Consider the following 25670-nt stretch of genomic DNA (forward strand, 5'->3'; position numbering starts at 1 on the left):
CTACGTCGTGCTGAGCCCGAAGTTTGTCTTTCCAAACGGGTACAGAAATATTTTTTTGGCAGGTGAGAAGAGCAAAGAAAGACCTTTATTTATTTTTTTTTTCCTCCCAAAGCGATTCCCCTGAGGGGGTAGCGTTGGCGTTTCTTCACGTCCCCCGAAATTTCATCCCGCGAGAGAGAGAGGAGCGAGGCCCGACGGGGCGTTTGGCGGCCTGGAGGCGGACCCCGGTGCTAACAAACGCCGGGTGGGAGCCTGGCGGCCGCCGTTCGTTCCACTACGAAAGCGTAATTGTACTGCAAAGGAAAAATGAATCGCTCAGGACGAGACGCTGGTAGTCGAGAAATTCAGAACACGACCCACGGCGCACGACCAAAGCAGCCCCTTTACCTCTTTCTCGATATCGGCGAGCGATTTAACGTTGAGGTCTGCAAGAATAGCCTAAAAAAAAAAAAAAAAAAGATATTAAGACTAGTTTTGAGGTAGGACTGAAGAAAAAAAAAAAACAAACAGCTTAAAGGAAGACTCACGTTGCTGCCGGAACTGAGCTTGCTCTCGAACTTGGGGTGCAGCGTGAAGGGGACCCCGTCCATCGCTGGGAAAGGAAACGGGAGACGCTTCAGGATCAAAGGAGCCGCTCCGAAACCCCCTCCCCTCCCCCCTCCAATTAGTGATTTGGGGAAGGGGCCACGTTAGCCCCCCCCGAGAAGAGTTTGAGCGAGGCGTCAGAGACGGCCCGATTCCAGCAAGGAACAATTTTCAGGAAGTTTTAAGATAAAAACTTTAGCTCAGTTCCGCTCTTGAAAGGCAACAAGCGTGCGTGAGCCGACACCCGGCCTGTATTTTAATTTTAAAATACCCCTTAACTACGAAAACGCTGGTTTGAAACGCAGCTTCCCCAGCGGAGATTTCCCCGGGAGGAAAGGCGTTACCCGAGAGGCCGTAGATGTTGGAGGCGTCGTAAAGGGCTTCGTGCTGAGCCGCGCGCTTGATGCTGCAGCGAGCCGGGGGCGACCTGTAGCCGAGGAGAGTAATTAATAGGAGAGTAATTAATAGCCGGGAGATACAGCCGCTACCGAGCCCCCCCCACCAAAGGGAATGGAAACGGCGAGGTGGTACCAGCAATCCGCAGGATTTATTCCCAGTCCCGGCCTGGGTTGGGTGGGGTAAGAGAATAATTAGCCTAAATTAGCGTTGACGTACTTTTGATCCGAGTCCGAGGACTGGAGCGAGAGGTGCCTCAGGCCGGCGCTGATGCTGCGGGGCTTGGGGACGGGTGGGGGGCTGCGTTTCAAAACCGGCCCTTTTTTACACCAGATGGCAAAATTACCCATTTCCCTGGGAGGAAAAAAAAAAAAACCAAACAAACAAACTCCAAAACCTGAGGTTTTTGCCCCGAAGGGTGGGAGCGTTGGCAGGGGGGACGGACGGGGTGCGGGCAGGGCCCCCCCTACCCGATTTTCATGTACTGGGGGAGCGCTTTGCTCTTGGCGCTCAGCTGCACGTCCACCACGGCCGTCTCGGCGGCGTCCACCGGCGACAGCTTCACGTAGAGCCGTTTTTTCCGGGAGATGCCGGTTCCTGCCGGGGTGTGGGGCGGGGAAGGAGCCGGGACGGGACCGGGGGGTGGCCCCGCCGCCCCCCGTTCCCCGGGGGGGGGCTGTGTGTGTGTGGGGGGAGGGGGGGGGGTGTGTCGTCCCGGTACTTACGAGGCTCCGGGAACTCGGGGGCGCGGGTGTAGCCCGGGGGCTGCGGGCTCCGGTCGCTCAGTACCACAACGTCGGTCACCACCGGCCCCGCAGCCGCCTGGACGGGACGGAGCTCGGTACCGGACCGGGCATAGAACCTCCGGTGTCCCCACCCGGGGCTGGCATCCCCATCCCCGGTGTCCCCCCTCCCGGGGCTGACACCCGTCTCCAGTGTCTGGCTCCGGAACTGGTACCCCAAGTCCCGCGGTGTGTGTGTGTGTGTCCCCGGGGCTGGCACCCCCGGTCCCGGTGTCCCCGCCTCGGGGCTGGGCAGCCCCAGCCCTACTGGTCCCGGTTCTTGCCCCCCAACCCCGGACCTGGCCTCCGCCGGTGCTCACGCAGAGGTACCCGCCGCTCTTGTGCCCGAAGCCCTTGCCCAGGTTGGCCGCCGCGCCCTCCACGGTAACGGTGATCTGCGGGCACAGGGAGCGTCAGCCCCCGGCCGGACCGGGCGGCGGTGCCTCCCCCAAGCCCCGTCCCTCCCCTACCGCCGTCCAGCCAGCGGGGACCGCCTCGGGCGCGGCGGCCCAGGCTACGCCGGTGAGCGGAGTCTCCGCCGCCGCCATGGCCGCCGCTTACTTCCCGGGAGCGGCGGAGCTCCGCCCCCCTGCCCGCTGCTGGGCAACCATTGGGCCCGTGCGGGCTACAGCTGTGGCCATTGGCTGGCGCGTTCTGAGCGGCGTGCGCGGCAGCCAATAAGCGGCGACAGACCCGCCCCCCCCCCCCCCCCCCCCCCCGACGCCTACGAACGCGGAAGCGCTCGGGGCACGAGCCCTCGGGATGGTACCGAGCTCCCATTAGGGGGCGCAGACTGTGGGAGCGACGATTGGCTGTCGCGCTCTGAGCGACGTGCGTGGCAGCCAATAAGCGGCAACGGACCGCCCAGGGCGCCTTCAAACGCGGAAGTGCGGGTGTACCGGGCACCGGGGGGCACCGGCCTCCCACTGCCTTTATTGAGAGCGGCCCCGAGCGCGGTCCCGGCCACCGCCCCGCTCAACCCTCCGCCGGCGGCGTCTCCCTGGGCGGCGGGGCGATCAGCTTGCGCACGGGGGAGTTCTCCAGCTGCTGGAAGGTCCTGGTGGCTGGAACGAGAAAAAAAAACCAAAACGCCATTAACCCCCGTTAACGACCCTCCAGGAGGCTTCCACCCCCTTCCCGGAGGGCTCCCGCTCACCGAGCTGCTCCGACAGGCGCCGCAAGTACTGCCGGCTGTCCTCGCTGAAGGCCTGCAGCAGCTTCACCGCTTGCTGGAGTTCATCGAGCTGCAAAACCCAACGGATGACAAAAAAAAAAAAAAAAAAAAAAAAAAAGAAAGAAAAAGATCACGTAAATCCGTAGCGGGAATAGAGTATTTCCCCCCCGGGAGCAACTCACCACCAGCTCCATGCAGCTCAGCACCTCCCCCTGCGCGTCCAGGATCTGCTGGTAGTCGGGTTTGGTGCGCAGGACGTGGGCCTGGGAGGTCTGGAGGTGCTGGAGGGGCTCTGCCCGGCCGCCGTCGCGCCTGCACCCCTCCAGCCGCCTGAAACCAAACCCCCGGAGTCAGGGAGGGGCGGGGACGGAGAACAGCTCATCCACCCACCCCCCCAAAACAGCGGCACCCCCCAGCAGGGTGCACCGGAACGCCTCCAGGAGGGTCTGGAATATCTCTGGGCAGCCGGTTCCAGGGCTCCAGTACCCTCAAAGTAAAACTTTCCCGATTTCCCACGTTCCAGTTTGTGCCCGTTGCCCCTTGTCCCAGCACTGGCCACCCACTGGAAGGAGCCTGGCCCCATCCTCTTGCCACCCGCCCTACAGATATTGCTGAGGGCCCCTCTCCGGCTTCTCTTCTCCAGGCTGAACAACCCCAGGTCCCCCGGCCCTTCCTCACCAGAGAGATGCTCCATCCCCTCATCATCCTCGCAGGCTCCGCTGGACCCTCTCCAGCAGTTCCCCGCTCTTTCCTGAACTGGGGAGCCCAGAACTGGACCCAGTGCTCCAGGTGTGGCCTCCCCAAGGCAGAGCAGAGGGGGAGGATGACCTCCCTCCACCTGCTGGCCACCTCAGGAGACCACTGGCCTCCTTGGACAATTGCTGGCTCGTGGGCAACCTGTTGTCCACCAGGACTCCCAGCTCTCTCTCCAGCAGGTCACCCCTAACCCATACTGGTGCGGGGGGCTGTTCCCACCACCAGGCGCAGGACCCCGCACTCGCCCTCCTTGAACTCCATGAGGTTCCTCTCCAGCCTGCCCAGGTCTCGCCGCAGGGTGTGTCACCCCCAAACTCCCTGTCCCCTCACCCAGGTCACTGAGGATGATGTTGAACGAGGACCGGACCCAGCCCAGACTCCTGGGGACCACCACTAGCCACGGGCCTCCAACCAGACCCTGCACCGCCGATCCCAACCCTCGGAGCTCTGCCATGGGGCCAGTTCTCCATCCACGTCACCGTCCTCATCTAACCCGCACTTCCCAAGTCACCGATTTTCTTTCCCAAGGCCAAACGCAGGGGTGAGACGGGGGGAACGATCCCCACCTGGACATTTCCTCGGCGCTCTCCTGGTAGCGCAGTAAAAGCTGATCCCAGGACTGACACTCGGCAGTGAACCTGCGGAGCGAGAAGAGAGAGCAGGGGGCTGTACCCGGGTCTTCCCTCGGGAAAGCTCAACTGCAGTGCAAGGTGCGTCGGAAAAACAGCTAAATACACCCAAAATACCCTCTCAAAGAGGAGTCCAAACCCATACTGGTGTCAGAATCCATCTTACCTGGCAATGCACTCCTTCACTTGGGCCACTGACTCATCCAAAGCCGAGTCCAGTAAAATCCTAAAGTGCAGAAACAACATCAGCAGGATACAGGGAGACCTACACGTTCCACACGCGTACGGCAGAGGGCTCTGGTGCCCGTTGGGTGCTTATGCAGCGTAAATGCTTCCAATTGCAGAACGTAAAAGAGAAAAGTCTCCTCAATCTCCTCAACAGAGATAACACCCCTCCAAGTATTCGCTGTGCTGGTGGTCCAGGGACATCAGCCCCAAAAACCCCTCATTGCCACAGGCAACGGGGTTACTCTGTACCTTCAGAGGATTGGGAGGCCATAAAGCAAACCCAGAACAGAATCGTTGAATGAGAGAATGGTTCGGGTTGGAAGGGACCTTAAAGACCACCCAGTGCCACCCCCTGCCCGGGGCAGGGCCACCTCCCACCAGCCCAGGTTGCTCCAAGCCCCGGCCAACCTGGCCTTGAACCCCTCCAGGGATGGGGCAGCCACAGCTTCTCTGGGCAACCTGGGCCAGGGGCTCACCGCCCTCACAGCCAAGAATTTCTTCTAATATCTCCCCTAAATCTCCCCTCTCTCAGCTTAAACCCATTCCCCCTCATCCCACGGCTCCCCTCCCCGATCCAGAGACCCTTCCCGGCTTTCCCAGAGCCCCTTTAGGGACTGGAAGGGGCTCCAAGGTCTCCCCGGAGCCTTCTCTTCTCTAGGCTGAACCCCCCCAGCTACATATGATCCCTGAAATACATAATTCTTATTATCCGTGTGCATATACCTGTGATTTTTATATATATTTATTCATTTAACACACAAAATCTTACTTGGTCTGCCTTTGGTTTATGAACCGCCCCACTTTCCGGATCCTGCGTGTGTAACCAAGGGATAATATGGTGGTTTCTTTCCCATTTTAAAAGTTTCACCTCCCTAAAATCGGCTGCCGTAACTGCACTTCCCTCGCTGGTTCTGTTAAGAGTTGTGGGGATGAGGGAAGGCAGCTCATTAAAATGTTTAATTTTCAACACGGCTGAGTTAGGAAGGTTTATGCTGGCAGGGTGAGGTCCTTGCAGGTGGCAACAGGCACATTTTGTGTTGAGGCTTCTCCTCCTTCTCCCCCCTCTGCCCCACAAAACAACACCGACTCGCTGCTTACGCTCCGCAGGGGATGAGTTCGGCGAGTCCTTACCCTTTAGGGTCTTCTACGCAGCTCTTCAGCGTTCCGTCTCGCTTCAGCTTCTGCATGTGTCGCTTCAGGTCTTCGGAAACCGAGTCCACTGAGATGGAGACAAAATAAACCAGGATAAAATAAGGCTCATACCCACCACTGCCTAAAAACACTGAGAAATGAAGCTGTTCCCTAATCAGGAGATAACGTTCCAATTCCTTGTCAGACGGCACTTGAGTTATTTACAGTGTTTCTGAAGGAATGACTCGTGCCTGTGACTATAGGGGACTTCAGTGTGTCCATTTGTCTTCCAGAGGCTGCAGTCACACGCAGCATCTTAAAAACATAATTTACGCATTTTTACCTGCACCCACCCCTTCTCTGCTGGGTTTCAACGCTCAAATAAAATACCACAGGGCCGGTATTTTTAAGTTCGGGATTGCCCTTGCTGACACATACAGCCCACCTTACCGTTCGCTTTGAAAGCCTCGGGGCTAAAGCCGTCAGTTTGCTTCAAGATGTGTTCGAATTTCTGTGCAGAAAACTAAGGGAAGATGGAAAAGAAGGTCTTAGCACCCTTTCCCAGGGTGGCAAAGGTTGTGGGAGATCTCGTTACTGAAGGAGAAAGGAGTTCCTTCCTCCCCCAGCCCATATTTCACAACTCAGTTATACAAATCAGAACATACGATTAATGGCAGAGAAAGGCAGGAGAAAAATAATTCGCTTTTTAAATGAGAGGATCTTACCTGGAAACTGGACAGCAGCAGCGTGGAAAGCCGGTCTACCTCTGGCAAATCCAGGCTAATTGATTTGCTTAATTCTGAAAAATCAGAACAAAATTGATTAAGAACAGTTAAAGTCACACCAAGGTACAAACAGCTGGAATGTCCCCGAAAGACGCTACAAGCTGCTGTTGCGTAGGAGTGCAGCTTGCAGGATACAGAAGGAGCAGGGAAAAGGAGGAGAAACAGAGTTCCTAAGACGGAAAAGTCACGCTTCAGGCTCAAGCATGGAATGAAAAGGCAGAGACTGCAAAGCACTGATCTACAGAAGCCGTTAATGCAGCACCTCATCTTCAAGTACCGGGACCTCCGAGACCGTGGCCAACATGGACACGGGTGGCTACCAGTCAGGAATAACGCAATCACACTACAATCACCCTAAAGGTCGTGCCATGAAATTGAACTTCAATTCACTACAGGCTGCCCGGCAAGTTTCTTGAGAGAGCTTGGTAAAGGGAGCGGAGCACATACCGGTGACGTCTTGGTGAACAGGAGGCAGAGATTTTCGGCGTTTCGTCCCCTTCAGGCTCGAGCGACACCAAGAGCGCCGCTTGGCTTGAGGAGTGGTGCTGAGCTGTCTCGGGGACAAGTTAAAAGAATTCAAGGCATGGTCTTTCCTGGGACTGCTTCTCCAGGGAGACAGCCGCTTGGGGCTGGGTCCGACGGGGCTCTTCCCGAGGCTGGGACTTTCCTGGGACCTTTTCCTCACAGACACTCCGGTTGTCTCATGGGAACTAACGTTCTTCTTGCTAACAGCAGTTACGTCAGGTGGTGTTAGGAATTGCTCAGGATCTGTTTTTTTCTCTCTGGGATCAGATTCTGAGAAAAACAGACATAAACAATACGTTTAACAGCGTAAAAAGCGAGGAAAGGGTCTTTCCCAGGGAGTCAAAAGCACTGAACCTGTTCTTTGTGCTTTGCTTTCTACCTGTCCTGGTCTGAGCAACACAGGATTAATTTCTCTTTCAGTAATTTTACTTTTCAGTAAGGTCTCCTTTAATGCTTGGGAAAACTGCACTTTTAGAAGCCTCTAGTATCTGAATTTGTGAAAATATTTACTTTATAAGCCAGCTCTGGGATGTGGGTTTCAAGGTCTCAGTGTTTTCAAGCTCAGAAGGTGCAGGGATGAGGAACGAGACCCAGGCACTTGACCCAAGCTGCCAACAAGATTATTTCATACCATGAACGTCACATTCAATATAAATGGGAAAGTTTGACGTGGAGTTCTCTCTCTCTCTCTCTCTCTCTCTCTCTCTCTCTCGATGGCTGCCATCCTGAAAACTCCTCACCCCGGTGCCGGAGCCCTGAGCCCTTCCCTTCCTCCCGAAGCCGCAGCGCTTTTGTTGTCCCCTGGTGGGAGCACACAGCTTCCCCCTCCTAGAATGGGCTGAGTATAATCCTCCTATACTTTATATTGGTATTGTCTCTTTAGTATTATTAATTATTTAGGCTTATTCTATTAAATCTCTTTAGCTTTCAACCCTTGGGTCTCCATGTTTTAACCCGATTCCCCTTTGCAGGTGGGGAGGGGTAACTGGGTGATAGAATAACTGTCTAAGTGACAACAAGTTGTTGCGTGTTCTTCAAACCCTAACGCTACCTCGGAGCGGCAGCAGCGCCGAGGGGTGATGGCTGGATCACTGCGTCACAGCCCCCCAGGCCTGCTGGTGCCTCCGGTTCTCCCTTCCAGCACCGAGATCCTTCTCCTGGGCCGCTGCCCACCAGGAAAGAGGGTGATGCTCGGCACCGCCCTGCCCTCCCCGCCGCCCCCCTTCGAATAATAGAATGCTCGAGGTTGGAAAGGACCTTTCAGATCATCCAACTGTTAACCCAACACTGCCGAAGCCACTGCTAACCCATGTCCCTCCGCACCACGTCTGCCTGGCTTTTAAATCTCTCCAGGGATGGCAATTCCACCACTGCCCTGGGCAGCCTGTCCCAACGCTTGACAACCCTTTCTGTGAAGGAATTTCTCCAAATATCCATCCTAAACCTCCCCTGGCACAACTCGAGGCCGTTTCCTCTCATCCCATCACTTGGGAGAAGAGACCGACCGCCCCCCACCTCGCCACAACCTCCTTTCAGGGGGTGTAGAGAGCGCCGGGGTCTCCCCTCAGCCCCCTTTTCTCCAGGCTGGACACCCCCAGCTCCCTCAATCACTCCTCAGAAGTTCTCCAGCCCCCTCACCAACTTCACTGTCCTTCTCCAGACCCACTCCGGCCCCTCCATGTCTTTCTTGTCCTGAGGGGCCCAAAAATGAACACAGCACTCGAGGTGGGGCCTCACCAGTGCCCAGTAGAGGGGGACTCTCACTGCCCCGGTCCTGCTGGCCACACTATTGCTGACACAGGCCACGCTGGTGGCCTTCTTAGCCACCTGGGCACACCGCTGGCTCGTATTCAGCCGTCTGCCGACCAACAGCTTACCTGACACCGCACCTTCGGCCGCCGGGCTGGCTGCGCCGGGGGAACGCTGAGGTGGGGGGAAAAAAGGGTTAGGAGCCCGGCAGCGCGGCCTACCCGCGGCCCCCTCAGCCAGGCCTCCCCCCTTTCCCCAGCGCTCACCTCCTCCGACGGCCGCGCTGAGGCGGCGGCGCCGGCGCCCGGGGACTCCGCCATGGCGGTGGCGGGCGCGCGCGGCGGCCGTTGGGCGCGGGGCACGGCGGGAAAGCGGCGCCCTCAGGCGGGCGCGTGCGCAGAGGCCGCCTCGCGCCTCCCCCCCCTCCCGCTTCCCGCCCTCCCCCGAGGTGAGGAAAACTGAGAGGAAAAGGGGAGGGGGAAAAAAAAAAAAAAAAAAAAAAAAAGGCTTTGGATGTTTATTATCTTTGATAAAATCTCAACTGAAAAGGGGGCGGACTCCGTGTTAACAGCGGCAGAAATGCACAAAAACCTTATCATTATCCATGGGGATGGCAGGTAGGGGTTGTTGGTTTTTGTTTGTTTGTTTGTTGGTTTTTTCACTAGACATTAAATTAGAATTACGTGGAATGACACAGGATGGAAGGTCCTACCCGAGAGCAAAGTCCAGTGAGAGTTTTGGTAAAGCAACGTTCTGATTAATTAGCTCAGAATGAATTCTAGTTAAGAAAAGCTTATTTTCCTATACAAAATTACAATACAGAGAACGCATACAATTACAATACAGGGGGTTTAACTGTTAGTAGCTATCAACTAGAACAGAAATTTCATAGTAAAAAACTTTATGGAAATTAAAATAAGTCAGTTTTCTTAAGCTGTAAAACTTGAGACAAACGCCAAGTTCTAGAAGAGAACACTTTCCGACTCTTAACCATAAAATCCATGTTTTAAAAAAATGAATTTGGTTAGGAAAAATGAAGCAAGTTCTTTTTAAAACAACTTCACATCCCAATGGGCATAAGTAAAAAGAACTCAACTGCGTGAGGCTGAGAGGTAGAGAGGTATCATTGTAATCACAATCTTCTATTGGTTCCAGGGGGGTTTCTGAGGTAATTAGCTGTGTGTCAAGTTGTACAAACAATAGTATTGGCAAAAGAGCAACATTGACAAATTACACTAATGACCTCTTTCCTCTCATCAATAGGTCCTAAAAACTTAATTAGACGCATCCGAATTAACACTTCCAGGGTCTCCGGCAGGTGAAGTGATTGATGAAGGGGTGGTAGCATCCTGCCAGCTGCCATTAGCCTGCAGGGAGAATAAATAGATCTGTTTCATTAAATCTTTAAGAAACTACTTGCAGACAACAAAATATGCCTTTAGATGTTTCCACCTTACGAGCGACAGGAAAGGAAATAAGTATGTATCGGCTCTGGCAAAGCTCTGTCCACAAATATCCCATAAAATCTTCTCCCTCCCCCCCCAATTTTATGGTGTTACTCTTATTCCTTGCGCCATCTCTTATGGCAAGAATTAACGGAAGCGCACAAATCTTCTGGTGAGCAAAGCCGAAATTTTAAATCAAGTCTCCAGGAGGGAAAGGCTGGTGTATTAAACGACACCTTTCCCAGTTTTCTCCTATCCCCACATCAGAAATGGTCAAGGAAATAAAAAAAAAAATAAATAAATCAACATTTATTCACAGATCATTAACCAATCTCGGGCAGAATTTGTGTTTCTAGTAAGTAATACCTCAGTACATCTTACATCTATGCGCTGCGTCGTATACAAAGGATTCCCCACAATCGTGTCGTATCTTCCCGTCTGGTGTATGACGTGGTGTAAGGAATCCATCTGGAACAAGATGCCGCAGAGTGAGAACGGTAACGATAAAAAGTTGAAGAAATGCAGCGGTACGTGGCACAGATCTACTGGGCCAAAAAGTCTTTCAACAAGGGGCGGGTTTTCTCGCAGGAAGACAAATTTTCTTTGCAGTTCTTGCTATTAACCGAGCTTTACCTAACTAGTTAATTATCGAGCAAAATTAGAGCCTATCACCTACAGCATTTAGGACAGAGACAATGATTTTACGCAGTTCAGACCAGTTTAGAAATTCAGCAGAAAGCTTAAAATGAGTCTGACAATACCGGTAACCAGAAATCCTAAGCAAAGTTCTAATTAAATGGATCAAGACTGACTCTAAAATGAGAAAATACTGTTTCATACATTTAAAGGGACAGAAGAACAGCAGCAGGTTAATTTAGGTATCAGTTAATTCTGTAAGAGAAAATTCTAGTTCCAAGAGAAAATACATATTTGAGCAGGTTCGTTTCTTGACTTTTATTGGAGAAATTTGACCCTAGTCACTTCTTGCATCCTAACCCGTGGTGTCCAGAGCCAGAAAAATCCTTCCCTATCTGCTACTGAGAGAATCTACTTTAAAAAAATAAACCAAGATTGTTCTAATCCAACCCCGCTGTTCCAAACGGGGTCAATTAGAGCAGGTTGGATTTTGAATATCTCTAAGGACAGAGACTCCACAGCCTCCCTGGGCAGCCTGTTCATACCGGACAAAGGACAGAGAAATGGGATTTTAACACTTATCTCACTGCTAAAAGTATGTTTGGTTGGTTTTTTTTCTTCTTACTGACCTGTGACTGCACATTGGCTCCCACTGGGGAGCTCTGGTAGGAAGTCAATGACTGCAAGTTTATAAACGAATCTCCGGAATTTGTCATCTTAAAAGAGCCAGAGGAAGCTGAAAAAGAAAAGATAGCGTGTTTTAATAACAAATAAAACCCACCAAAAATGGTTCTTCAACAAGTATTATTTAAGTTCGAGAGAAAAAGAAAACCTATGACTGTTTCAAACACCGTTAGTCTGTGGTACTAATTATCACAAGAAATAATTAGCGCCTTTCAAGCAGACAGACTCTTCCCCCGCGCTCTCTCTCACCTGAATTTGGTGTAGATGGAGAATTTGCCTGGTTGCCTTGAGCCACGACATTAGTTGCATCCACTGCTGTTTTTGCAGCGTAAATATTGGCTTCTTCTTGGAACTTCCCCATGTTTTTTTTGTATCGAATTCTTTTGTTACCAAACCAGTTGGAAACCTGGAGACGTATATCACCGTTAGCATTTGGTCAAATTATTATATTTTCCACTCTATTCACAAATTACCAGCAAAGGAGGCGTTTTAAACTCAGCTTCAAGCAGAAAATACCTATTACTAAACCCTTCAGAATAACCTCAATCCTATTTAAAGTACCAGTAACTGAAGCCTCTTGCTAACTAGGGGAAAAAAAATACACGGAGGAAGAAAAAGTCACTTAATTCCAGGTAAAACACTTCATACCTGTGAAACTGTGATGCCGCCTTTCTTTGCTAGCTCTTCTTTGGCCTCTTCACTGGGGTAAGGATTACTCAGATGCGAATAAAAATATTCATTCAGTACTTCCGTTGCCTGTTTGCTGAAGTTACGTCGTTTACGCCTAGAAAAATATCAGTTATTCCTATTTAAATGGTGCTGTGGAGTAGACTGACTAGAGTACACTTGGCTTTTTTTTTCCCCTCTTAAATACATTTGGTTTGAAGAAGAATGTAAGACTTGAGTGGAATTACATAGATGTTGGTGTCAAAGCGGGCATAACAGGTGGGAAATTCCTAATATTTAAAGTAGATCAACGCTGGGAATGAGGGACTTGAGATTTCTTACGCAACCGTTGGCATTGAGCAACACAAGAAGTTTGGGCTGAAATGTCGGTTATCGCTAGATTTGTGTTTTCTCCTACCTTGCGTCAAGGAAGCGCGAGCGCAGGATCATCACTGCCTCGCACGTGCTCTGCTTCAGCTGCATCTGGATGGTGCTGAATTTGCCGTGGATGATGTTCACCATCCGCTCGATTTCTTTTGGCGAAATCGGCCTTGTTCGGCTCTGCTCCCTAAGCAGGTTCATAACGTGGGTGGTGAACTCGCTGCAGGCCTGAAAAGACACACATTTGTATCGACAAACAATAAAATACCCTAGAATTCGCTTCCCCAACAAGAATATATATTTAAAAAAACACACCAAAAAACTTTAGAGGAGTTTCCATGTTTCAGCTTTACTCCGTTTACCCTTAAAAAATGGCAACAAAGATAAACGAGACATTTATTATCTCTAGTCTGATGTCCAGTCCCTCTATCTCCACCTTACTTCTGTAACGTTCAGATAAGTTTTCAACTGAATTTGCTATCCTCGCGTTCACCTGAATTCATTCTGCTCCCTGTTCTGTTCTTACAACCAACACCAAAGGAAAAAACGGTTATTTTTAATTGAGATGATAAAAACTCTTCCATGCAGAAAGATCACCTGTTCATATTTCTCTAGCTCAGAGTGGTATATCTGTCGGATCTGTGACAGCTTGGCCCTGTAGTCAGAGTGTTCAATGCTATTGTCATTTGGACAGCCACCTGATGTTGCTGCTACAGCCATCGGTCCTCCTCTTCCTCTTTTCTCGGGCCCGGAGACACCCTCCGCCAGCAACATGTTATCTAGTCTCATTAGTTGAGCATCTGGGGGATCTTCTTCCTGAATACCGCGAATACTTAACACTAGATAAATATAAAGAGGGAATCAAAAGGTTATTTCCGAAACAGGAAAGAGCATCCACTTCAATTCCGGCAAAGCATTTGAACGCTCTCGAGAGGTTTTAGCAGGTCTTGAGCTCAAGGGAAAGAAAAAAAAGGGAGCGTTTAACGAAGCCACGAGGCAGCACGTCAGAACAAGCAGGACCGAGAAACACCAAAACAAGTTTTAGACATTGCTCAGCATCGATGAGATCCCCTCTCAGTCGTCCCTTCTCCAGGCTCAACAGCCCCAGGTCCCTCAGCCTTTCCTCACCAGAGAGATGCTCCATCCCCTCATCATCCTCGCAGCCTCCGCTGGACTCTCTCCACTGTCCTTCTTGAACTGGGCAGCCCAGAGCTGGACCCAGTACTCAGGGTCATACTCGTTTATACCACGTTTAGGATGTATCTTAGCAGTCCTGTAAAAATCAGGACGAGTTTTTTACAGAGCAGATGCCCCGGATCACCTGCCGCCTGGCTCCCTGCACGCTCCTCAACGGCCCTCAGCACCCGCTCGTGCAGACAGACCACGGCGGGCAGACAAACAGCCGGAGCTGCTGGGACAACTGCTGCGTCTCCACGTCCAGGGACGGAAACCAACACCCCACTGGTGCAAAAACTGCTAAAATCAGTACCCAAGGCGTGAGTTTGACCTCGTCCACTTTACACGCCAAGGACGCAACTATGCTATACAGCAGCAGGCTACAAATTGAAGTCTTAACAGCGCTGAATTTTAACATCTATTAAAAATCTATTTCAAAATCTATCAAAATCTGAAACATGAAAAAAAATGCACCAGAAGCCAGTTTCCTTAAGCTTATATTCAACAGACCCAGACTGCAGCCACCTGTATGCTAGATTATTCATTTGATTCCAAGCAAATTTGTTTTAAAAACTTCGTTTCCCCATTTTTTTGACAATTTGGTATGAACTTCCTTTTTTAAAAAGCGCAAGAACACGCAATATGTTGACTCAGTGCAAAAAACGCCACCAGCTTTTTTGGCTTTCAATTTGATTTTAATTGCTAGATAATTTCAGTTGGATGAACAGTTGCTCTTAACCTTGTGAAGCTACGGAATTCAAACGGCCTTTTCCAAATTGTAATTGGCAGGTTAACGAGACCAAAGATAAACACAAAAGACCTCTTATTATGCAAAGATTCTCGGGCAGGGCAGAACAAGGTACAGAGGCATTAAACATAGGCACTTAGAACAATTTCCAGCATTTTGCAGGCAAAAGACTAGCTAATCTAAAAAAAAAAAAAACCCCACAATAATTTTGAACACACAAGGAGCCTAAACTTACAATGACATTCCTGAACTTAATATTTTGCAGGCTATGAAGAAATTACTACATAATTTTGACGAAAAGAGCGTTTCAGAGTGGCTGCAGACCTTCGCTCTGTCACCGCAATCCAGGTCGTCTCCAGAACATCCCCAATCTTTTTTGCAAGCGGAAAAAGGTAAGGCAAAAATAACCATAACTGGGTAACTGCTGAATTCAAGCTAAGACAGCAATGAGGAAACTGTCGACTATTTTAAAAGTTTGTGGCTTTTCTAACTCGTTACGGAATTAAAATTAATACCTTTTGTTAAAAAAATAGCAGACCATCTACTGCATGCACCCCTTGCTGAGTGGACATTACAAGAAATGAAACAAACACCGAAAAAAGGGTGGGGGTTTTTTATTTGCTGGGGGGTTTTTGCTTTTAAAAATTGCCAGCAGCGATTTCACCGGTGGCCATTTGCTCCTCAGTCTTTTTGGTAAAACTCCCACTAAACTATTTGGGTTGGCAAGAGTGAATTCAGCAGGACCGATATTTTGGTGTCACCTTCTTATTTGAATGTGCTTCTGCCAAACATCTTTTTATGCACATTATGATGCATATCAGAGTACCTCATGTTGAAGTCAAGCTCCCAGCTGCAGCTTAATTTTATGTCACTTGTCTAATTATGGTAATTAGACATTAGTTATCATCAATTACACATAAGCTTGTCTCAAGTTGACTGCTGAAAAGCACGTATAAAGCACCTTCCCGGTCTCGAGGGAAGGAGCTGGTTGGCTGGCTCTGCGAAGTCGCAAGAAACTAGAAAGGAGTTAACCATCATCAAAATACCATAAACTGCATTTCCAACCAAACTTTGATCTAATAAACTCTCTCAAAAGGCAAGCAGACCTGAGAACCGACGAGTGCGAGGTGCTCGGTCTGTCCAACCCGCTCCGTCAGGTTGATTTTAAACTTTGGGATAACTGCGTCTAAGCACGTCTGACAGCTAAAACACAAGTTCTAAAGAAATCACTGGCAGACTTTAGTCTAAAATTAAATTCATCTCCTGGAATGGATATCTTTTGCTTGAACTTTATTTTTATTCCTAGTACCTTCACCTAGTGATAATAGTTGTACGGATCATAAGTTACATCAGATTCACTCCAAACTACTTACACCAGCTTCTGCAAGTCCATCTCGAAAGTCTGGTGCAAACAACTCCAGAAGTAGACGAATTTTGGCAGGGCAGCTGCATCTTCCCTGCGAGCTTTCGGCACCGCTTATCACCTACTGCCTCACCATCCTTCGAGGAGAACGCTTCTCGAGGAAGCTTGCCCCTCTCGCTAGCCTTTTGGCCATCAAACTTTTGAATTTGATGGCCCACAATAGTTTAAGAACATATAACAACTCTAGTAATACGCAAGAGTCTTTGAGTCAAGACGCCGAGACTGGAGTTACGGCATAGCCAGTGTTTTAAGCATGATTTAGAAAGTTCTTGTGTAAAGGTAAAATCCTTCACCCTTAAATCCTTCACTTAAATCCTTCACAATCCATCACTTTTATGGATGTTTAAGAAAAACCCCACACTGGCTCAAAAAGCCCGAGAAGTCGCTCCCGTCAGACGTACCAATAGAATCTTCTGCGTTCTCTGGCACATCACCTACCAGATATTCATCAAATATGTAAAATAATTATACTAAGCAAAATGAAATTCCCATCATTTCTAATTAATCTTTAATTAAAATACATCACAACCTAAGGTGCTGGAGCCTCACTCAGTATGCAAATGCAATCATTACAATATATTTACATCTCATTAATTAAAGATTTGCAGTTCCGTAATGAACTGTACAAGATCACCGGTACCAAAATAAGTGATACACACTTTGCTTAGACTCGCTTTCCTTTCCCAGTTTTCCTTCACGGAGGAAATTATGCAGAAGAGCACGATAAATGTGTCTAGCTGGTAGAGAATACACAAAGTTAGAAGCAAAAACTGCTTAATTAGGGCCAGAAATGAGCACTGTAGGAAGTATAAGATACCTCTGGAGAGTGGAAGGTTCCTGGACCTCCACCCCTCCTCGTCCGCGTCTCTGTTTTTCCCCAGACGATCCCATCACCCATGTTACACTTGCAAATATTTATCCTAGAACTCATGCTAAACACTGACTTCTGATGGTTTCTTCGGACAGGAGGGTTTCCTCGATTTGGCCGTCCACAAACCACACTGTTAGGCGAGAAGGCAGGAGCCCGGTTTTTTACTATCAGGTCACCTAAAGCGACCATGAACCCCTTCTAAACTACTCCTTAACGCTACCAAAATACCACGCACACCCCTCGTGCAGTACCACACAGAGTTTTCACCCCATTTTTCAGCTCGACGTCCTCCGTGGGGACACCAGCTTTCCCAGCATCCCAGTACAGGGAGTGACACTGCTGTGGGTTCAGCTGGTCTCAAAGTGTTGCCACAGGAGAGAGCTTTCTCCGAATCTTCGGAGTTCTGGGAGGGAGGAAAGAGAACGGAAAGAGAAGACAAAAGCCAGCAGGGCTCCAAACAAGACTGGGCTACATAAGGATGTCAACAAATGCGGCGACAAAGAGAAAGCGTGCTCTTCGGCTGCGCCGCTTGCCAAGTTTTACCACCAAATGAAAAAGTACCCGTTGAATTAACCCAGCCGAGTGCCAGCACGCGAAAGGAGGGACAGAGGACATCTAACAACGATGAGAAACAATAAAAAAATGGTACTCCGTGTTGCCACGCTGCGACAAACACGCTCCCCACCACAGGCCAGAAACACAAAATAAAGAGTCCCACAAAAGTGGGTAGAGACACACTCTCCCTGCCCCAAGGGGCCTAAGGCCCATCCCGGTCTGGCGTCTTCCCAGACACCAGTATAATCAGCTGAGAAGAAAAACTCGGAAATTTACTATTCAGCACCAAAAAAGCCGGCATCATTAACACTATGGATGGTTAATTTTGATTTTAAGACAGAATTATGCCATGTTTGAATTCATATTGCTTGACTCGTATCTGAAGCGTAACCCAACCAGCAAAAACCCCATTTGCTGCATCGACTAAAAAATGCTCCAAATGCTTCTGCGAGTTCCCAAAAAACCAAGCAGGTTTTATTGGATTAGATGCCTCTTCAAATAGCTACATACGCTCCAGGCACGTTTTTAAGACTTGAAAATAAAATACCTGTTTTCCTCCGAAGTGGTTTACAATTTAAAAAATGAAAATCACTGGGGGAGGGAGGACAGGACACACACGGACGCCACAAAACATTAAATGCGGCCAAGTTTATTTTCATTACGGAGAGTCATTTGTCATTTCTTTTTAATTAATAACCGCTATCGGGGAGAATTTTTCGGCACCTTCCAGCTGGCTGCCCACTGCGAAGGCGTCCGGCTTATCCTGCGCTATTGTGAACGATACCAGCGCTCCAACAAAGAGTGAAAGAAAAATGGGGGGGGGGGGGGGACGGGGGGAGGAATATGTTTGAGACCGATTTCCGAGCTAGAAAAGGAGCTTGTGCACCCGGGTCACAAAGAGAGCCCAAAACCTTGTGCTACAGTATGTCCAGGCTTTTGTTTGCTTCAAGCCATAACATCTGCTCCCCGTAATTTAAATAAGGAATAGACAGAGCATCAGACATTCAAAAACCTCCAAGACCAAACCAAACCCAGCATAACCGCGATATCGCAGGCTGTTGCCGCAAGCGCGCCGAGCTCAGGGGAGTCACATTTTCAATCAATAAAAGGCAAAAGGCGGCTTTCGGCGCAGAAAGGAAAAAAAACCAACCAAAACGGAGGTAAGCCCCTCCTTAAGGGCAGCGATTCTCGCAGGACGGACAGACAGAAAAGCGCGCGCACACTCACCACCGCGATTTTCCTTCGGAAGCAAAAGTCACGAGAACGCGATACACGCAACCAAACTCTCCGGAAACGAACGTGTGAAAGCTGCCCGCGATGACAAGGGCACCGTGGAGGATGGAACCCTGCGGGCCCTCGCTGGGCAATCCAACGGGGAGCACTGCGAGTTTGGGGATTTTCATAAAAATAATACGAATGGAGGTTTAGGATGTTAAATGGTCATACAAGTAAAACTTAAAAAAACAAACAATAACAACAACAAAAAAAACCCACCGCCATTTTAGTTATGCATAATTAAAGTCGTTATTCTCAAAAAAAAAAAAAAATAAATTTAAAATTCACTATAGCGTATAGAAATTAGACATTCGAACGCCGCCTGCTTCAGTGTTCACGTAGGAGCATCTACTGCGTCATTCAAAAATCAAAATCCATTTGCCCCCAGAACTTCTGCTCCTCCAGGAAAGCCGCGTGATTTCCTGCTGCTTCTGCCTTTCCCCCATCCCCACGCATTCTGTCTCTTTTTCTCCGTAATACAGTTATTTGTCAGCTTTGAACTCTTACCACCACCACAGCTTTGGTACCGATTCCTTAAAGGAATAAAAAAAAGAGCATAACAACGCAGCGACGTTATTCGGAATTCTCTAGGTATCGAGCCAGACATCAAAAAACCCCCGACCTATAGATTTTTCACCTACACACAACCAAAACTCAAAGGAGCAGCGCTGTTTTCTCCAAACCTGCACACAGGCAGCATCATAAAAGGCACATCAAAGCAATTTCCAGCTTAGAGGAGACTGTTAAGCCAAAAAAAAATATAGCCTTAAATTGTAGAATCTACCAGGGAAAACAGAGGCCACGCGAAATGAGAGCGGAACGGGGTTTGGGTTTGTTTTTTTTGGAAAGCCGAGGCCCGAAAAGCCCCCAACGCACCTGTTTTCTCCTTGATCTCACACAGCACGCTGAAAAGAGCCGGCTTCATTCTGTGGCAGTTCAAGGCGTGTTTTCTGAAACGGAAAAAAGAAAAAGAAAAAGAAAAAAAAAAAAAGAGTGAGCGCCGACGGGAGAGACGACGAAAGATGCCGGGGCTTGAGAGAGAACGGGATCGCGCTTCGCTAACAGCAGGTCAGCGCATAAAATTCAGAGAGAAATGGGCAAGTTTGGGTGAGATATTCCGCTTAAGTGCCAGGCTATGGGCAAACTGTCGTAAAAATAGGCCTTAAAATTCAAAATTCCGCGTCGTTTATAGGAACCGTAAGCACCTGCAGCTCGACCAAAAAGCAGATTTTATACGTGGGGGTAAAAAGTTCCTTCTTGAGTTAATGCGCTTCTATAAAAGCTAATAATAATGGAAACCATTCAAAAAGTAGAAAAAAACCCAGTGTTTTTAGAGCAAAGAACACAAGTACCTCTCACTTACACGAGGGGCCACCTGATCCAATGAAAAGCAAATCGGATTTAACAGCATTTTAGCACAAACCACACCTGCTAATTTTGCCTTTTTGAAGCTCTTCCAGCACTTGGTGCTTTGTTTCCCCCCGGCTTCTCGCCAGGAAGGGATAACATTAATTACATTAACACAGAATCCATCCTAATATCTAATCAAAACAAGGGAATTACATCTTTTGCTCAGTTCAAAACACACGTGGAGTGTGGTGGGAAACGGATAAAAGCAGTTTCCCACGGGATTGGACTGAGCTGCCCCAAATTTCCAGGCCCATCCAGCCATTTGGTGGCCAATTTCCACTGGAAATCTGGGGAAAGAAGTATCCAGCTGCACCATACGCCTCAAAAAAAGTCTCTTTTGCTTCTCACGACCCGTTTTATAATTCAGAAATAATATTGAAATCGCCTTTATAGCCAGGTTTCAAGGTGTTTCTAATAGAAATACAAACCGGCTGTCGTTCGCCAGCTATTGGGAACAGCGCAAATCCAGCCGCTCGGCTTCCTCCCCTGCCAGCCGATATCAGAACGCCAGTTTTTAACCAAAATCGCAGAATCTGAAGCGGGTCGCTCACTTTTCCTTCCCCACATGGCCAAAAAAAAAAATCCCCAGGCAGCTCTGGAGCCGGTGGGTGAGATCGAGCCGGAGCCCGACGGCCGGAGAACAAAGGCAGCGGAGAAGAAGCCTATTGTCCTCGCAACACCGGGGGAGAGGGAAAATAATCCCCGTCTCCAGCCCACGCTCCCAATCCGGGGCCGAAACCCAGCGTTTTGGTGCAAGACAGGAGAGATCCCAGCCCTGCAGTTAATAGCTTAATTAATACGGCTGCTAATTGTGGTGAAGGTGATAACGCGACGTGTTTAATGGCAGTGTTAAAACTCATCCTTGGCAGATTTCATTTTCCTTTCAGTGAAACTTTCACCCAAGTTTTCAACTTGGATGTTAAAAATTCTCCTTGCGCGCAGGGAAAGAACCCTCCGACGTGCCCCGGGCCTTAAAATAATATATATCTAAACCCCATCAACGTGCGTTTTTAACCCAAAAAAAGATGAATCCCCGAGAAATAACGGGGTGGTGCTGAGGTGGGAGAAGCCCCGGATCCCCATCGCTTCTGGTTTCGCTTCCACAGCACGACGTCCTCTAAAGGAGGCCTAAACCCAACAAACTTTTCGTCCAGAAGAAAAGAAAACGCCTTATTTTATACATATTTACATGAAAATACCCCCAAAATGCTTTAAAACGTGGGGGCTTTCCCGCCGGCTGCGCTTCAGCTGGACTTTGACAGCTTTTCTATAAAGTTATTTAATTTAAACACCGCTCGGGCCATTTTCCTAAGCCTGTTCTTCAACTCTTCTTTGAAACTAAAGCTCCCGACAGCTTTATTCCACTCAAAATTATCTTAAAATAGGAAATTGTGAGAAAAAAAGCACATTTTTTATGCGACATGGAGGCGAATCCACGCCTATAGGATCCATACAGCGGCTGCGGGCGGGTATTTCTGAGATTAGCGCCAGGTAGGGAAGAAAAATTTAATTTTGGGGGGAAAAAACAACATTCCCACGAGCGCCGCTCAGGTTTCGCTGCGCTTGAAAGTTACCCAAAAGCGCCGGTTCTAAACCCAAACATGTGACATTCTTAGAACGCAGAATTTCTCCGTATATTCCTAGAATCCGCTCGGGAATCGGGTGCGACAGTGACTGGCGTTGCCAAAAATCGGCAAAACTTGAGGCAGAAATTTTTAAAAAACGATGAAAATGGGCACTGTGGCCGCAACGAGGAAACTGGGAGATGACACCCAACCGAGGGGAAAAAAGGCCCCAAAACCCCATTTTGCTGATTTTTAGAAACCTTCTCCCCTGGGCTGCCCACCTCCCGCCGGCGAGGGAGCCAGGCGCGGTAATTAGGGCTAATTACACCGCCCCAATCAGGGCCGCTGCGGGGCCGGGGGGGGACACCCCAGAAAACGCCGAATTCCCGGGATTTCCCGGCTGGTTTTGCCCTGGGATTATTGCTGTGATTTCCAAAGAATAAACTTAATTAATTTTTATTTAAATATGATTAAAGAGAAACTTCTTGATGGCGGCGAGACCCTGAGCCCCCCCCCGGCTCTCTCCCCGCTTCCGAGCAAACTCACGGCAGCCGCCGCTTCGGGTTCCCCGGTGTTTTTTCCCGGTTTTCCCGATGTTTTTTCCCGGTTTTCCAGCCTTTTTTCCCGGTTTTCCCATCCCCGTCGCTGCGTCAGGCCGGACAATCCCGCTTCCAGCCGGGATAACGGCTGCAATTACTTCACCGGGGCAATTAACGCGGTGGAAAATTAACGAGGAGGAACCGGGGCATCCCGCTGGTACCGGAGGCCTCCCAGACACCGGAACACCGGGAACCGATGGCCGAACTTTCCTCCCCCGAAAGGCCATTTCCCACCGACCCCCCTTCCCCCGCCGGAGCGCTGCCCTCCGCCACAGCCCCCGGTGAGGACCGGGGCAGAGCTGAGTCACGGGAAGGCGGCCGGTACCGAGCGGCTCCGCCGCGCCCGGGCTCCCCCCCCCCACCAATCCCCGCCCGGCGGCCGGGCCCGCCGGTACCTGGCCTGGGCCTCATCCAGGCTCTGGTCGGTGATAGCCATGATCTGCTGCAGGACGTCGCCGGTGTCGTGATGCGCGGGAGGAGCAGGCGGCGGCCCCGGTGGGGGCGCGGCAGCCGGATCCCCGGCGGCGGGCGGAGGGGGCGGCGGGATTCCGCCGGGCAGGGTCACCCCGGCTCCGTGCGCCGCCGCCGCCGCCAGCAGCCGCGACGGGTCCTCCATGGCGGGGGGCGGCGGGCCCGGTCCGCCGCGGCTCCCACACAACAGGGCCCCAGCGCCCGCAGCCCCCCCGCCGCCGCCGCCACCGGGCCCGCCCCGCGCGCCGCGACGTGCCGCGCCCCCCGCGGGCCACGCCCACGCACGCCGGGGGCGGGGCCGCCGAGCGCCCCGCGCTGGGTCCTAGCGCCGCCCGCCCCCATCCCTGTCGCTCGGTTCCCGGAGCATCACCGGCGACCCCGGCCGTTCCCTTCACCGCCGGAGGTTCCCGAGCGGCATCAAATCCACGCCGCAACGTCACGGCCATTTCACAAAACCGCACGGTGATGACATTCGAGGATCCCCGCCTAATCGACCTCTAATTTGTCCAGGCAGACAATAAACAATCTTAATATGTAAATATACACTCAAGGGCAGCGCAAGGGTTCCATTCGCTGCCCAGCCACCATCGGTTTTGCAAATATCTGATTGAACAGGCACGATACTTCATCCTGATTCTTCACTTTTTGCACCCAAACAGAGCAAAACTGTTCAGATGGATGCTAATGGAGTTTTATTAGTGAGAAGCACAGTTGAAGGAAGAATTAGACTAGTTGAAGGAAGAATTAGAGCATATACTTCTTTGTTACTAATACCATTCCTGTTTTTCAGTAGCCTGAGAGAGTTGAATAAGGTTTGCAGGTACAAAGCAGTGCAGAAAAAGTTACTTTTTACAGAGGGTCATGCTTTCTGAGAAGTTTGGGCATCTTCCTAAGCCACTACTTTACAGTTACAGCACTACAGCTAGACCTAGGTTTGCCTAAAAAGAGAAGTTAAAAAAGGAGAAAACCTTCAAACTTAGCTTCTGTATTTAAATGCTTCTGTGCAAGCAGAGAGCTGACTGCACTGGTCATCGTTCTTCTCTTTCAGCGCTTTACCTTCCAGTAGTACAACGTGCTCACAGGATTTACGTCCTCTTACACTTGCATTTCAAGGAGAAGCATCTTCCACGCTCCTGGCTGCCATCAACCCAACGCTTGACTCTTCACCTCACAGGCAAGGCTAACTTAACATTCAGCGATGCAGTTTTAGCACTGTTTAAAATAACAATATCAATTTTGCAAATATGAAATACTGCATTCACCCTCCGGAGCAGGCGTATGGCATTCCCCTTCAGCTTCAGAACACAAACCCGGGGTTCGGTCCCTCTCTCAGAGTGCTGGTGGCCCAGGCTCGGTGTCAGCCAGGCACGTTGGCTTCTCCGGCTGCTCAGCAAAAATCTTTGTAAGGAAAACATGAAAATATTCCCTCCTAGACAACGTGATGAATGATGAAAGTGCTGCAAACTGACCCGGGGTGTCCCCTCTGGGGATGTTCCCAGTGGAGTGAGTGCAGCGTCTGGGCGAAGTTAAAACAGCTTTTCTTTTCCTCTGCAGCAAATGCAGAAATCCCGGGGAAAAAAAGTGTTCATTAAAAGCCGCAATTATGGTAACGTGCATGGTCCTGATGACTCCGGAAGGCAGCAGGGCCCCTCAGGGGTCCTGGCAAAGCCCAGCCGAGGACCCCTCTCCAAATACAAAGCAGGGAAACCTCCTTCTCCTCCTCTTCCCTGTTTAACTTCTTCCCCATAACACCCTGTGCCTCTTAAACCCACTGACATTTTCAGGCACCGCTACAACCGTAATCAATGCAGAGTCATGGTCAGAAGCCTTAGCATACCGCTATTCCTTGGGGGGTGATTGTTAGAGTTAGGAAGAAAAAAAGACAAAAATTTGCTACATTAGAAAATTTCCAAGAAGCTGCTGGTATCAGTAAACACAAACATGCAAGTACCGAGTTCCCGGAACTCTGCTCACCTCCATCCGGATCGTGAAATCTCGTTTCCAGGCACAGCATTGCCATTCTCTTCATATCACTGCATTTATTGATCGAACTGACTGAAGCTTTAAATCAGAGGGGAAACAATAACCACAGTAACGCTGTGAGTAATCGACCTCATCTTGGCATATTTACCTTTAGGCTTTTTTAAAATCATTGGGCAGAGTTTGGACCAGAAGCAGAACAGCTTCTTACTGTTTTATTTTTGTGTATGCGTACGTATTTGTGTGTATATACACATATAGAGAGTCACAATTATGTTTATTATGAAGCTTCAATGCCAAAGCAGCCCTGGCTTTACAACTCGCTGGGTTTGGTTTTATAGGGACGACACCTGCCAGGCCAAGCAGCGCTTTTGCTCACACTAATAACTTTCCACCATATCTACCACATTAGGGGATTATTTGCAGCTCATTTGTTAAAATTTCCCAGTGTGAGTAATTCAAATTGAGCTGTAATGCTTACGCATAAGGAAAACCAAGATATATTCTGGTTCCGGATCTCACATCAGGTTTAGATGTTTTACCTTTGTTATTTCGGGTGAGAAATCCTAGCTAAAGCTCCCGTGGAATGATACAGAAAGCATCCTAAGCCAAAGACAACTTGTTTGGAAAGGCAGCGGAGCAGCAGCAGGGTGGGGATGAAAACAGGAGAGACAGAGCAAGGCAGGGGAGAGAACAACCAGGTCAGAGAGAACAGACAAACATTGCGCATCCTGGGGCTGTGACTCGGCTCACAACAACCCACCGCTCCTCCTTCATTATCCCAGCTCACCAGTAAGTTGATAATGACAGCGGTATTTATCCTGCAGCTTTAGATAGATTCCAGCACGTCACTTTTTAGTGGAAGAGTTCTGCAGCATCCAGCAATCTTCCAGTTATTCCATCCTAACATTTGGGACCTTGATTTAGGCACGTGCCTGGCTTTACAAGCCAGAAGATCCCACTCAACGCCATAAGACAGTGACCCCTCACTTTGTGACATTGAGAACACACACACTTTTTTTTTCCCCCCAGGCTTTGTTTTAAG

General features: G+C 49.8%; 3 protein-coding genes and 1 long non-coding RNA gene across 9 annotated transcripts; all 4 read right to left on the bottom strand.

Moving 5' to 3' along the window:
- Positions 1–63: 63 nt before the first annotated feature.
- Positions 64–2563, bottom strand: MVB12A (multivesicular body subunit 12A). 2 transcript variants are annotated; one of them, XM_054183495.1, is made up of 9 exons: positions 2234–2371; positions 2063–2158; positions 1707–1803; positions 1452–1578; positions 1201–1335; positions 930–1012; positions 528–592; positions 388–438; positions 64–293 (listed from the first exon to the last, which is right to left on the bottom strand). In XM_054183495.1, exons 1-9 carry the CDS (start codon positions 2309–2311, stop codon positions 231–233), a joined length of 795 nt encoding a protein of 264 aa, XP_054039470.1. In that variant the 5' UTR covers positions 2312–2371; the 3' UTR covers positions 64–230. The 2 variants fall into 2 exon arrangements, with proteins under 2 accessions (XP_054039470.1, XP_054039468.1); XM_054183493.1 differs by lacking the exon at positions 1452–1578 and having other exon boundaries at positions 2234–2563.
- A 67-nt stretch (positions 2564–2630) lies between these two features.
- Positions 2631–9094, bottom strand: DSN1 (DSN1 component of MIS12 kinetochore complex). 2 transcript variants are annotated; one of them, XM_054183491.1, is made up of 11 exons: positions 9007–9094; positions 8869–8914; positions 6914–7261; positions 6407–6480; positions 6132–6204; positions 5682–5769; positions 4489–4548; positions 4260–4331; positions 3123–3267; positions 2920–3007; positions 2631–2827 (listed from the first exon to the last, which is right to left on the bottom strand). In XM_054183491.1, exons 1-11 carry the CDS (start codon positions 9058–9060, stop codon positions 2739–2741), a joined length of 1137 nt encoding a protein of 378 aa, XP_054039466.1. In that variant the 5' UTR covers positions 9061–9094; the 3' UTR covers positions 2631–2738. The 2 variants fall into 2 exon arrangements, with proteins under 2 accessions (XP_054039466.1, XP_054039465.1); XM_054183490.1 differs by having other exon boundaries at positions 3120–3267.
- A 148-nt stretch (positions 9095–9242) lies between these two features.
- Positions 9243–22848, bottom strand: PBX4 (PBX homeobox 4). 4 transcript variants are annotated; one of them, XM_054183487.1, is made up of 9 exons: positions 22570–22848; positions 19477–19550; positions 13150–13391; positions 12590–12780; positions 12154–12289; positions 11755–11911; positions 11451–11557; positions 10567–10653; positions 9243–10107 (listed from the first exon to the last, which is right to left on the bottom strand). In XM_054183487.1, the coding sequence occupies exons 1-9, from the start codon at positions 22788–22790 to the stop codon at positions 10015–10017; spliced, it is 1308 nt and encodes a 435-aa protein (XP_054039462.1). In that variant the 5' UTR covers positions 22791–22848; the 3' UTR covers positions 9243–10014. The 4 variants fall into 4 exon arrangements, with proteins under 4 accessions (XP_054039462.1, XP_054039461.1, XP_054039463.1 ...); XM_054183486.1 differs by having other exon boundaries at positions 10552–10653; XM_054183488.1 differs by lacking the exon at positions 22570–22848 and adding an exon at positions 22122–22389 and having other exon boundaries at positions 10552–10653.
- LOC128901474 (uncharacterized) lies at positions 17778–19463 on the bottom strand. Its single transcript, XR_008463479.1, has 2 exons — positions 19242–19463; positions 17778–19133 (listed from the first exon to the last, which is right to left on the bottom strand). It is a non-coding gene; the product is annotated as an uncharacterized LOC128901474 (long non-coding RNA).
- Positions 22849–25670: the final 2822 nt, after the last annotated feature.

Source organism: Rissa tridactyla, chromosome 25, assembly GCF_028500815.1.
Source record: "Rissa tridactyla isolate bRisTri1 chromosome 25, bRisTri1.patW.cur.20221130, whole genome shotgun sequence".
Classification (NCBI taxonomy): domain Eukaryota; kingdom Metazoa; phylum Chordata; class Aves; order Charadriiformes; family Laridae; genus Rissa; species Rissa tridactyla.

Coding starts and splice junctions, on each gene's coding strand:
- PBX4 (XM_054183486.1), bottom strand. CDS start 22,790: ATGGAGGACCCGTCGCGGCTGCTGGCGGCGGCGGCGGCGCACGGAGCC. Junction 12,290..12,589: donor TCGCGCTTCCTTGACGCAAG/GTAGGAGAAAAC, acceptor ATATTTTTCTAG/GCGTAAACGACGTAACTTCA. Junction 11,558..11,754: donor TCCATCTACACCAAATTCAG/GTGAGAGAGAGC, acceptor TTTCTTTTTCAG/CTTCCTCTGGCTCTTTTAAG.
- DSN1 (XM_054183490.1), bottom strand. CDS start 9,060: ATGGCGGAGTCCCCGGGCGCCGGCGCCGCCGCCTCAGCGCGGCCGTCG. Junction 8,915..9,006: donor CAGCGCGGCCGTCGGAGGAG/GTGAGCGCTGGG, acceptor CCCCCACCTCAG/CGTTCCCCCGGCGCAGCCAG. Junction 6,481..6,913: donor TGTTCACCAAGACGTCACCG/GTATGTGCTCCG, acceptor CTGATTTTTCAG/AATTAAGCAAATCAATTAGC.
- MVB12A (XM_054183493.1), bottom strand. CDS start 2,543: ATGGGAGCTCGGTACCATCCCGAGGGCTCGTGCCCCGAGCGCTTCCGC. Junction 1,336..1,706: donor CCCCGAGTTCCCGGAGCCTC/GTAAGTACCGGG, acceptor TTTTCCTCCCAG/GGAAATGGGTAATTTTGCCA. Junction 1,013..1,200: donor TCCTCGGACTCGGATCAAAA/GTACGTCAACGC, acceptor CCTCGGCTACAG/GTCGCCCCCGGCTCGCTGCA.